Consider the following 12,638-nt stretch of genomic DNA (forward strand, 5'->3'; position numbering starts at 1 on the left):
GGAAACAGTATAAATATTGTTGAATGAATGATGTAAGTCTTACAGTCTCAATACAGGCGAAATTCACATGGTCTTGGGTGGGAGATCTGTCTGAAAAAAACTCCATTTTCCCATGGGAAGAATGCCCCTTTCCTCCCTTCATGCAAAGAGATGTTGCTGCTATAATGGTGATGAGGAGTTGCATACATCTCATACCTTATCAATTTCCTGGTGCCTGTAGATGGTTTTGTTTCCAATCTTGACTTCACTGTGGGAGTCATTGTGGAAGTTGGGAGGCAGGTCTTGCAGGATAACTTCTGATGAAACCTTAGTGGCTTCTTCTTCTGCTTTCATCTACAAATTCAATAAGAGATTGATGAACAATTTAATTGATCTGAAAGTCATCAGTCAGAGTGCAATAGACTGAAGGGATTCTCCATGGGGTGATAAACAGGAAGCTGAGTCAGGACTTTAGTATGACTTAAGGTACCCCAGAGTAACCAGAAAGACCCATGGACCAGGAGTGAGGAGAGCTCACTCCCATGAGTAACTCCTGCCTAGGCGTCACTTACTTTCCTTTCCAGTTCTGAAATTCTGAGATTCTATGAAACCCTACTCCTATTCAACCAGAGCACCTGAGAACAAGTCTGCTGTTTCATAATTCAGTCATGTATGATGCTACTTGGCCTCATGGATAAAGTCTTTGGAATTTTCTGGACTCAAAATGGAGTCGTTTGTTGTTTCCTTCTCCAGTAAGTCCTCCATTTTACGGATGAGAACCTGAGGCAAATAGAGATTTAAAAGTGACTTGACCAAAGTCACACAGCTAGTAAATATCCTAAGTCATATTTGTACTCAGATCTTCTTGACTCCAAACCCGATGCTCTAACCACTGCACCACTAACTACCCCTCAGTGAATATAGTTCTTTGAAAAACTGTTGAAATTGAAAAGAAAATAATGACTGATAATAATAATAATGGATATTTATATAGTACTTTTTATTATCTCATTTGGTCCTTGGGAAGGTTTTTGATGCTATTATTGTTCCTATTTTACAGGTCAGAGAACTAAGGCAACCATTGGTTAAATGACCTGCCCAAGTCATACATATCTGAAGTCAGATTTAAGCTCAGGTCTTCCTGACTCCAGGACCAGTATTCTATGCACCATGCCACCCAATTGCTTCTAGGACATGGTGAGGACAGCACATAGTAGAGAGGCACATACATCTCTACCTTAAGCAATAGAACAAAGACATATATGTCCTGCTGTCATCCTTTGTTTAGCCACATCTGAAGGATGGATCTAAGTCTAAGTACCACATCTAGAATGAGGCACTGCCAAGATAGAGTACTACTGGAAATGGGGAGCCAAGGTAGCAGAGATCAAGGTAGAAGAAGGGAGAATGAGGTTGCTGATACCATACCATCTTAGGCTAAACTGAGAAAAAATGGGTGATCTCTGTCATCTGGTAGCAATGCCCTACCAGGCATTGTGTTCTAAGGCTTATAAAGCCCCTACCATGTGCCAGATACTGTGATCGGTGCTGAAAATGCAAATATGAAGAATAACATAAGCCCTAGTTATAAGAACCTAAGTCCATTCCACAAATGAAGAAAGATCCCTCTACAACCCAAGAAGAAGCCAGCAAACCTTAGGGAGCAAAGGCAAAGAAAGAGCAGATCATGACTTTTAGTAACTTGGGGCAGAGAATATTCATAGATAGGTATATACAGAAGAAAAACAAAATGAACACAAGGGAAGTTTTTTTGGGAAACCACCAGCATCTGGGATGGGAGGTGGACCATGGATTGTAAAGGCTGTATGTACATGGTGATGTTTGGATTGAATCTCAGATTTAAAGCTAAGGGTTTCTGAGAAGTGGAGGTCAGAAGAATGTTCAGATCAGGCATAGGGAACAGCCAGAGCAAGTCACTGAGCTCAGAGATGGAATTTTTATTATGTTTAAGGAACAGTAAGACCAATTTGGAAAAAAACCTAAGAGAATGCACATTTTCCTTTCCTCCTTCCCTTTCCTCCCCTCCCCTCCCCTTCCCTTTTTCCCTTCCCTTCCCTTTCCTTTTCTTTCCTTTCTTTTGTGGAGGATGGGGATGGGAGGAGAAAGAAAATAGAAGTTTGAAGAGATTTCAAAGAACAGCTGGTCCCTAGGAGAACATGTCACAAAGAAGCTGAGGAAGAGGGTCAATGGAAAAAGTTGCTGTAGAAGGGACAGTTGTTTGGAAACCTGCAGTATCTAGGAGCAGAAGTCAGTGTTGTGAAGATTCCGAAGAATGGTTCTATAAGAAATGGGGGTGGTGGGTCTAGACACCGGTTTGAGAGTACTGGAACAAAATCAGGGCAACAGACTGGATGGTCGCTGGGGGTCAGGAGCAGGAGCCAGAAAACGTGGGGCTGTTCTGTGCTTTGCTTTGTTTTTTAACCATGTAAGGGAGAGGTGAATATGTTTGACGGTAGAGAGGGAGTACTCCCAAGGATTGTCATGTGGGGAAAGCATCACTCTTGTTCTCTTTGGCTCCAGGAGCCAGAACTGGGATCAGCGGGTAGTTGTAGAGACAAATTCTGGCTTCTTCATGGTGAAGAACAACTTTCAATGTAAAGGCCTTATCCGAAAATGAAGCAGAAAGCCTTGGGAGATAAAAGTATTAGAAATCTTCAGGCTAAGGTTTGCTGGCTGCTTCTTGCGTATGTTGTACAGGGATCTTTCTTCAGGTGTGGAATGGACTTAGGTTCTTGTAACTAGGCCTGTATTTTCAACACCCATTATGGTATCTGGAACATGGTAGGGACTTGATAAGTGTTTGTTGTTTGACTAGATGGTTACTAAGGTCCTTTCCAGCTCTGAAGTGATTGAATTCTGTAATAATGAAACAAAAAGGAGAGGGGTAAGAATAGAGGTGAGGGAGGGGAGAGAGAGAAAGGAGGAAAAGAGGGGAGTCAGGGAAAGAGAGAGAGGAAGCCAGGGAGGGAGGGAGGAAGAGAGGGAGGGAGAAGTAGAGAAGGAGGGGAGAAGCAGAGGAAGAAAGGGAGGGGAGAAGAGAAGGGAGGTGAAGAAGCAGGGGAAGGGAGGTAGAAAAGGGGGAAGGAGGAGAGGGAGAGAAAGGGGAGAAGTGAGGGAGAGAAAGGGAAGAAGGGAGGGAGGAAAGGAGGGAAAGGGGAAGAGAAGAAAAAAGATAGGGAGGAAGGAAGAAAAAGGGAGAGAGAGAGAGAGAGAGAGAGAGAGAGAGAGAGAGAGAGAGAGAGAGAATCTGTGGGTGTCAATACTGCAAGAGGGAGTCAGAAATAGATAAAAATCAGAATTTACAGCATCCCCAAAGTCTTAGGGTAATTTTAAGCTAGCTTAAGAGGAGAAGGTTTAGTTCCAAAGAAGAAAAGTCTTTTCTTCATAGATGAGAGAATGGATGGAGAAGGATTGATTTAGGTATAGATATAGATGGGAACTCATGCCAGATCATCTCAATATGTCTCCCCAAAGTAGGAGACAAAATCATCTACTCAGAAAGTAGCAGCAATTTGGCCATTATATGGTTAATTTGCTCTATGCCTCAGCAGGGCCTCGCAAATAGTAAGAGTTTAATAAATGATCTGGCTAGCTGCTAAGCCAAGGGAAAACAATCTACTTTGGCATCTAAATGCTCCAATTTGGTTTCCTATATTGGTCAAATAACCAAATAATGAGCAAGTCTCCACTTCACTTAATGCAACAGAAATGAGCCTGTGTGTACAATCGTTCTCAGTAGAATGAGCTAAAACCTTTTTAAAAGCATCATAAACCAGAAAAAATACAGTTTTATCATGGAAATTTTATGCAATCCTAACTATTATTGCCCTAGCAGGCAAACACGGGCATTCAGCATGTTATATTCAACACAGAAAGACTATGGAGCCTATTAAATCTGGCACATACATAACTTATGTTTCCATGAGCCCATTATAGGGAAATAATGTGATAACAGGGGAAATGTACTCATTCCAGGTCATTGCTTGGGCTCCACCCATCATCCATAAGTGATTAGATTGGCCATGATCATAAATAAACACAGAATGTTAGGGTGGGAAAGATCAGAGAAGCAACATGGTGTGGTAGAAAGAACATAGAATCCAGAGGAAGATGATCTGGGTTCAAATTCTAGTTCTGATGGACTCACTCAAGTCCATCTCTCTGGGTCATGGTTTCTTCTCTATTAAAATAAGGGGTTTGGTTTAGGCAACCTCTAAGATCTCTTTCAACTCTAAATCTTTGGTGTTATTATGATCCTTTATTCCAATGCCTGTGTTGCACATGTGGGAAACTGAGTTTTGAAAATGATGCAAATGGCAAGATTCTACAGTTAGCAGGACCATAGATTTATGGCTGAAAGGGACCTTAGAAATCACCTAGTCTATCCCCTTCCCATTTTTTTAGGTTTTTGCAAGGCAAATGGGGTTAAGTGGCTTGCCCAAGGCCACACAGCCAGGTAATTATGAAGTGTCTGAGGCCAGATTTGAACTCAGGTACTCCTGACTCCAGGGCCAGTGCTTTATCCACTGCACCACCTAGCCACCCCTGTCCCCTTCCCATTTTACAAATCAGAAAACAGAGGTGAGAGCGGTAAAGTGACTTCTTGTCTTGACACAATTCCTTGCTAGATTCAAAGCTCCTTGAGAGTAAGGACTTTTTCATGCATATCCCCAGTACCTAGCTCAGGGTCTGGAAGACAGGACTCACAAAATGTTTGTTGATTGATTGTCTGGGGTCATTACATAGTTAATGAATGGCTGAGTTGGGATTCAAACCCAAGGCTTTGTGATACCAAATTCATGTTCCTAAGTTCTATCTATTATGCCACACTGCCTCCAGTAGAGATGGGACTAGATCATATATCTCCCGGACAGATAATCTTTCTACAATGCCTGTAGAAAAAACAAGCAACAATCACACAGCTCTTCAAAGTTTTCCAAATGTTTTACTGAGTTTACTTCAGTGACCCCTCAGAACATCCTTTGATGCAATAGCTAGGGTTGTTATTATTATTATTATTATTATTATTATTCCCATTTTACAGGCGATGAAAAGGGGGCTGAGCTTAAGTGAGTCCCCCAAGTGTTAAATAACTGGTAAGCATCTTAGGCAGGATTCAAACCCAGATTTTCCCAATCCCAAGTCAAATACTTTATTCACTACACCAAGCTATCTCTGCAAATTATGGGAAGCATGAGATGTAGTCTCTACCCTTTTTAACTTGCGATGTTGGGAGGATCAAATGCACCAGGACATATGAAAGCATTTTGTAAACTGTAGAGAGTTAGGCAGAATATAATTATTAAATGCTGTTATCACCAAACTGGATGACAGGATCAATCTGTAATACAGCTGCCTGGTGCTTTACTCATATCTTCCACCAATGACTTACAATTGAATGTAATTTGTTTTTCTCCCTATTTTCAGGAAACCAACAGCTGGACCATGTGAAATGTTGAGAAATAAATTTAATGACAAAATCATGATAACTCTATAAAACATTGATGCCTTGAATTTAGTAAGGTCTGCAAGGTCCCTGTTTTTCAGCAGTGGAAAAGCAACAAAGCCGCCTTGATAGGAACATTTCTACTTTCATGAAAAATAAATCACCCTCCTTACCTAGGGGAATGAATGGAAGTGAAGGAAACAAATCTACTATATGTAAGGTGATTTGTAGATAGTATTTTTCCTTTACAACAATCCTGGAAGGTGGATATTGTTATAATTTCCACATCTTACAGTTGAGGAAACTGAGGCAAAGGTTAAATAACTTGTCCAAGGTCAGACTGTTAAATATCTTGGAGCAGATTTGAACTCAAGTCTTCCTAACTCTAGGCCCAATGCTCTATCCACTATTTGCTAGCTGCCACAGGAAGGAACGGATTAGCAAGATCTAACGAGGAATTGGTCTCATTCTGCTTGTACCCAAAAGGCAGAAGTCAAAGCAATAGATGGAAGCTGCAGAGGGGCAGATTTAGGTCCCGTACGTATAGGTGGTCGGGTAGATAGGTGGCAGAGTGACCTGGAGTTAGGAAGACTCATGTTCCTAAATTCAAATCTAGCCTCAAACACTTATTCATTGTGTGTCCCTGAGCAAGTCATTTAACTCTGCCTCATTTGTAATGATCTGTAAAATGAACTGAAGAAGGAAATGGCAAGCCATTCTAGTCTTTCTGCCAAGAAAACTCCAAATGGGGTCACAAAGTGTTGTACATATTTGAAAAAATGACATATATAGGAGGAAACTAACAATTAAACTGTCCAAAAGCAGAATAAGCTACTTCAGGAGGCAATGGGTTTAGTTCCTTCTCAAATCTTCAAATTAATGCCAATTAATTTGACAGCAATCTTGTAGAGAGGCTTCCCAGTCACAGAAATGTTGGATCAGATAACCAGACTCTGAAATGCCCTTTCAGTTCAGATTCTATGATACTAAGCTGTCATGATGTTAACTTTACAGAATCAATTATTAAGACCTGGAAGGAACGTAAATTGTCTAGTCTGACCTCACTTTAAAAGTGAGGAATCCTAGAGAGAGAAAGTAACTTGTCCCTACTGGAGCAAATATCACTATTACCAATCTTACATAGAGTACTTTATTATATTTACAAACATCTCCTAGCATAATCTAAACCTGTTGCCATTACTTGCTTCTCTGTCATTGTATATAAATGGTCTCCCACATGCCTTCTTAATCTTCCCTTGCTTTACAGTCCAATTCAGATACTACAACAGATAGTAATACTCTTTCCCTCTTGAAGTTACTTTGTGTTACTTTTCATTTTATTTGTATTCTTTGTAAACATGTTGTAGCATCCCCATTAAAATGTAACTTTTCGTTTTATTTGTATTCTTTGTAAACATATTGTAGCATCCTCTTCAAAATGTAACTTGCTTAAATGCCATCCACATCTAGAGAAAGAACCATGGAGTCTGAATGAAGACCAAAGTATACTATTTTCTCTGAAATACTTTTTGGTTTTTCTTTCTCATGACTTTTCCCCTTTTGATTTGATTTTTCTTTCACAGCTTCACTAATATGGAAATATGTTTAACTTCTATCAGATTGCTTGCTGTCTTGGGGAGGGGAGAGAGAAGAGGTAGGGGAAGGAGGGAGAAAAAACTGAAACTCCAAATTTTGTTGAAATGTTGAAAACTATCTTTACGTGTAATTGTAAAAAAAATATTATTAAGATAAAAAAATGGAAATTTCTTGAAGACTTGGACTATTATTTATATCTTTTATGTCCCAAGGACCTAGGATAGTACCTGGAAAATAGCAGATGCTGGTTATGCTATTGAATTGAAGCATCTCATTTGCTACTATCCTTCAAGGTAAATAATGCTCAGTATTATCCGCAATTTTTTGGACACTGAGGCTCAGCATAAAAGTGATTTAGGGATTTAAAAAACTAAAGTCGGATGTCCAGATTCTGATTAAGGTTACTGGTCACTCCATAGTCCTACCTCTCCATCACTAATTTTTCTAGCATCATGGAAAGATTTAGACTAAACCTTCACAAAACTCTTGACCTTATGGAACGCTAACTGGGGATTTGAGCAATATCTCTGACCATGGTGAATAATTCTACCACAAAATGAGACGTGACCACCCTTTGAATTTCCACTTGGTCAGTTAAGTCATTTCCAGATTCCTTCTAGTTCCAAGGCCTGCTTGCAGTTAAAGTTTCAAATGCCAATTCAAGTTTTATAGAAAATGAAAAAAAAATTCAACACTGAAAGAAAAGACTGAGTTGGCCTCTTTCTTCTTGGTAGGAATCCACTTTCTTGCCTAGAAATCAAAATAAACTAAGGGAAATGAATGAGTCAGTCCTGAGCAAGACCAGGTTCACATAGCCATACCTCTCTGGAAATGGAGGAAGTATTAGCTGAGTCGCCTCTGTAATAACAAGGTTAAACTGAAATACTCCTCTGAGGGCTTGTCTGACTTCCTTCTGTTTTATCGATCCATCCTTTGACAGAAATTAGAAAATAGAAAATGGGAGTGCCTAGATCTGGACCATCTTTGTGTTTGGCTGCGAATCAAACCCAGGCTGTTTGTAAGACCTCATTTGGGAAGCTGAGGGGCATCAGTATTTGTGACTTCTTTTTGCCTCTGAATTATACTTGGGTTAATAACAAAGACCCCAAACTTCCCAGAATTCTTTTCTTGGGGGGGGAGCAACAGGATTAAGTGGCTCGTCCCAGGTCAGATAACTGGCAAGTATTAATTATTTGACATAAGATTTGAACTCAGATCTTCCTGATTCCAGGACTGGCGTTTTATCATCTTTTATGCCCAGTTCCTCTTTGATAGAGACTGGGAGTTGCCACAGGGCAGTAGCTCTCAAAAGGGACCATGACATCAGGGGGCTGATACCATGACAAGCACATGAATTGGATTGGAATGTGGGGATGCTGTCCTAAGTCACCAGCTTCACTGTCTTCTCCAGAGCCATCTGGGTGCAGTGACCAGATATGGATCAGGACAACTGGAGATGGCCCTGGATGCCTGGCAATCAGGGTAAAGTAACTTGCCCAAGGTCACATAGCTAGTAAGTGTCAAGTGTCTGAGGCTGGATTTGAACTCCTGTTCTCACTTCAAGGTACTCTATCCACCTGAATGTGGAGATGAGCTCACCAGCAGGAAATGCCAGCTCCCTGTGCACCTAAAATAGCAAATAACTCCCCAAGAAAAAAAGGCTCCTTCGATTTCTGTCCTGAGTCCAGCCAGGCCTATTCTGTCTTCTCTCTCCCAAGGCAGGGGAGGTGCCTGGATGGTCCCTCTGGCCAGATTGGGGCCCAAGCGTTGTGCCCATGGTTTTAGTAAAGGCTTGTGGGCTCACTAGCCGATCTGAGGCCTGTGTTGACCTCTGCCCACCCCGCCAGACCCCGGCCTGGGCCTGCCTGGGCTGCTCTCTCCTGAGCCTGGCAGCCTGTTGGTTCAGTGGTCAGCGCACCCACCTCGTCCACGGCGCTCTGCAGCTTGTGCTGGGTGTCTTCCATCAACTCCTCCACCTCCCGGAACATCTCGTCGAGGGTGGCTTCCTCCTGCGGGAAGGTGAGGGCGGGAGGGGGCCCCTGCCGCTGGGCCTGGGGTGCGGAGGAGGAGCCCGGGGCCGAGGGCAAGGGGCCCGGGGGCCCGGAGGGGGGGGCCGGAGCAGCCCGGCCCACTCCGGCCAGGAGCCCGAGCAGCAGCAGCAGCAGCAGCATCCTCAGCACCCACAGAGGCCGCCTGGGGGGGGGGGGGGTGACGCTCAGGTTCTGCTGCCCCCCCCCGCATCCCGCCCGCTCCCCCCCCTTCCTCTGCCAGCTCCGGGAGATGCTCTAGGCCCTGGCTCGACGCCCGGCCCCAGCCCCCAATCTCCCCTCCCCCCGCAGTACTGGCCCCGGCCCCGGCCCCGGCCCCTCTCCTCCCTTCTCCCCCCCCCCCCGGCCCCGCGCCCTACTCCCCGCCTCCCTCTGGCCTTTCTCCGAAGAGTCCCCCTTCCTGTGCCCCCTCCCAACTGGCACCCTCCCCGCTCCCTCCTCATCTCCCCCCTTCACTCTCCTGCCAGTCTCTCCCCAGGGACCCCCCCCAGCCCTGCCCCTTCCTCCTCCCCATTTGCTCCAATCTCCCCCATCCCGCGCCCTGCAGCCCCTCCCCGGGGATGCCCCGGGCCCTTGCCTCTGCCCCTCCCAGCTGCCTCTCCGGCCTACCCTGCCCCCTCCCTCCGATCTCCCCCTTCATCCCCTCCCCGCCCCCCCCCGGGATGCCCCCCAGCCAGCTCGCGCTGAAGTTCCCGCACCCCTCCTAGCGCTGCCTCTCTGCCCCCTCCCTAGCGTCTCCCAGGCTCCGGCTGCTCCCTTAGGAGTAGCCCCTAGCACCCCCCGCAACTCCCCCGGACCGGGCCTCCCCCCCCAGGTGGTCTTGGCTTAGCTGACCTGAGCCCTCCCCCGATGGACGCCGCCGCCGCGGGGAGAGCGAGCTGGGGGGCGGGGGGCCCGGAGGACTGAGATCCGGCCGCAGCCGAGCGCCCCGGTCAGCCCGCTGCCCTGCCTCTGCCCGCTGCCCTGCCCGCTGCCCGCTGCCTGCCGGCCAGTCCGGGCCGCGATTGGCTGGAACCCCGCACTCCCGGGGCGGTCCCAGACGGCCGGGGGGGGCGGCGGGGGGGACGGGCTGGGGCGGGGAGACTCCCACAAAGCAGGGAGACGCACCCGCACGGACCCAAGGCTAGGTGCTCCCCTCTCCCCGGTGGCCGCAGCTGGGAACGGAGCTCAGGGAGCCCAGATGGGCCGGGCGCCCACCCAGGAGCAGAGGGGGCCTGGGGGAGGGGGGCTAGGACTCTAGTCCAAAACCCGCCGCTCATTGGCTGTGTGGTCTTGGGCAAGTCCATCCTCCCCGCCTCAGTTTCCCTATCCCCAAAAGGTTAAGTACCTATTTAAAGCCCAGCAAAGTCCCTGGGGACAATCAGGGTGCACCAGGGAGGACCAAGGGCGATTCCACCTGGGTACTCCAACTCCCACCATATGCTGACGTTAAAGCGGGAACCGAATTAGCAGCGAGGCAAGAAGGTGGGGGTGGGGTGGGGGTGGAGGTGTCAGTCTTTCTACGTCATTGGCTTTAAAGGAAGGACTAAAAGACGGAGCGCCACAACCAAGAAGCATTGCATCAATTTAGGATGAACTCATGCCATAACCATCTCTCCTCTCCTCCCCTCCCCTCGCCTCCTCCCCCAAACCCCTATTACTGTGAAGGGTGACAGCATTCTCCTAGTCGCCCAATTTCATAACCTAGAGCTTAGCCTCCCCTCCACGCCCTTTCTTCACCTCTCCTGTTCCAATTAGTTGCCAAATACTTTTGGTTTCTTACCTTCATAACATAACATAGTTTGTATGTACCCCTCTTCTCTCCTCTGTTGCTGCCTCCACCCTGGTGCAGTTCTCCTTAGCTCTTGCCTAAATTCTTATTAGTCTCTCTGACTCAAGTCTATTCCCCTTCCAGACCATTCTCCAATCAGCTGTCAAACTGATTTTCCTAAAGCATAGTCTGACTACATCCACTCTTACCTCTATAATAGACTTCAGTGGCTCCCATCACCTCAAGGTTCAAACATTAAACCCTCTCTTTGACGTCCCAGTCCTTCATGCACTGGCACCTCTGCCTTTCTGGTCTACTTACACTTTACTTACCATGACACATTCTTCGATCCAATGGCTCCTTGCTTTTCCTTGAACAAGATGCTTCCTCTCTTGGCTTGGTGTGTGCTAGAATTCTCTCCCTTCTCCTCTCCATCTCCTGGCTTCTTTCAAGTCTCAGCTAAAAATTTCATCCTTTGCAAGAAGCCTTTCCCAAAGGTTTCTTAATTCTAGCATCTTCTTTCTAAGATTATGCCCCATCTATCCTGTTCTTATCTTGGTCGTACATAGATGTCTCCAAATTGTCTTTCTCATTAGACAGTGAGTTCCTTGAGGGCAGGGACTGGACTTTAATTTTTTAATTAATTTTTATTAAAGATATTATTTGATTTTTACAATTTTCCCCCAATCTTACTTCCCTCCCCCCCCCCACAGAAAGCACTGTCAGTCTTTACTTTGTTTCCATGTTGTACCTTGATCCAAATTGAGTGTGATGAGAGAGAAATCATATCCTTAAAGAAGAGAAGTCTAAGAGGTAACAAGATCAGACAATAAGACATCTGTTTTTTTCTAAATTAAAGGGAATAGTCCTTGCACTTTGTTCAAACTCCACAGCTCCTTATCTGGATACAGATGGCACTCTCCTTTGCAGACAGCCCAAAATTGCTCCCGATTGTTGCACTTGATGGAATGATCGAGTCCTTCAAGGTTGAACATCACTCCCATGTTGCTGTTAGGGTGTACAGTGTTTTTCTGGTTCTGCTCATCTCACTCAGCATCAGTTCATGCAAATCCCTCCAGGCTTCCCTGAAATCTGGTCCCTCCTGGTTTCTAATAGAATAATAGTGTTCCATGACCATACATATACTAGTTTGCTAAGCCATTCCCCAATTGAAGGACATTTACTTGATTTCCAATTCTTTGCCACCACAAACAGGGCTGCTATGAATATTTTTGTACAAGTGATGGTTTTGCCCTTTTTCATCATCTCGTCAGGGTATAGACCCAGGTATTGCTGGGTTGGACTTTAATTTTTTTTAAAAAAGTTTTGTCTTTCTTTGTAGCCACAACTCTAATCACAGAAACTGGCACATAATAGATAATTAATAAATACTCATTGACTTAATTGTTCAAGATGAAGAGATGGAGAAGGATTTAGTATTGTTGAATAAGCAGTGTTTCATGGATAAGGGAGGGCTTAAGGGAAGGAAGAAATTTAGAACTCAAAAATTTCAAAAACAAATGTTAATAAGAAAAAATATTTAAAGAGAAAAAATAGATCGAGTTCAATATCAGTTTGAAGGGAAGTCTCTAGTGACCCACATTATTTAACATTTTAAAAAATCAGTGCTTAGGAGAACAAAAAAGATTGTATGCATGTCAAATTTAATAATATCTGTCCTTTGTTCTCAAAGAAGACCATGACATCAAGGAGGTGATACCATGATAAGCAAGTGAATTGGACTTGAGTGAGGGGGTGCTGTGCTAAGTCATCAGCTTCACTTTGTCCTCCCAGAATC

General features: G+C 45.0%; 1 protein-coding gene across 1 annotated transcript in view; it reads right to left on the reverse strand.

The window, feature by feature from the left end:
* Nucleotides 1-10,519, reverse strand: part of DKK3 (dickkopf WNT signaling pathway inhibitor 3) — a 67,970-nt gene extending 57,451 nt beyond the window's left edge. The window contains exons 1-3 of the mRNA XM_074230324.1: nt 10,418-10,519; nt 8,965-9,235; nt 196-333 (exon numbers count right to left, since the gene is read on the reverse strand). Coding sequence (XP_074086425.1) covers nt 196-333; nt 8,965-9,235; nt 10,418-10,509 — 501 coding nt within the window. The 5' untranslated portion in view covers nt 10,510-10,519. The remainder of the gene's footprint in view (nt 1-195; nt 334-8,964; nt 9,236-10,417) is intronic.
* Between the last annotated feature and the right edge of the window lie 2,119 nt (nt 10,520-12,638).

Source organism: Macrotis lagotis, chromosome 3 (assembly GCF_037893015.1).
Source record: "Macrotis lagotis isolate mMagLag1 chromosome 3, bilby.v1.9.chrom.fasta, whole genome shotgun sequence".
Taxonomy (NCBI): domain Eukaryota; kingdom Metazoa; phylum Chordata; class Mammalia; order Peramelemorphia; family Peramelidae; genus Macrotis; species Macrotis lagotis.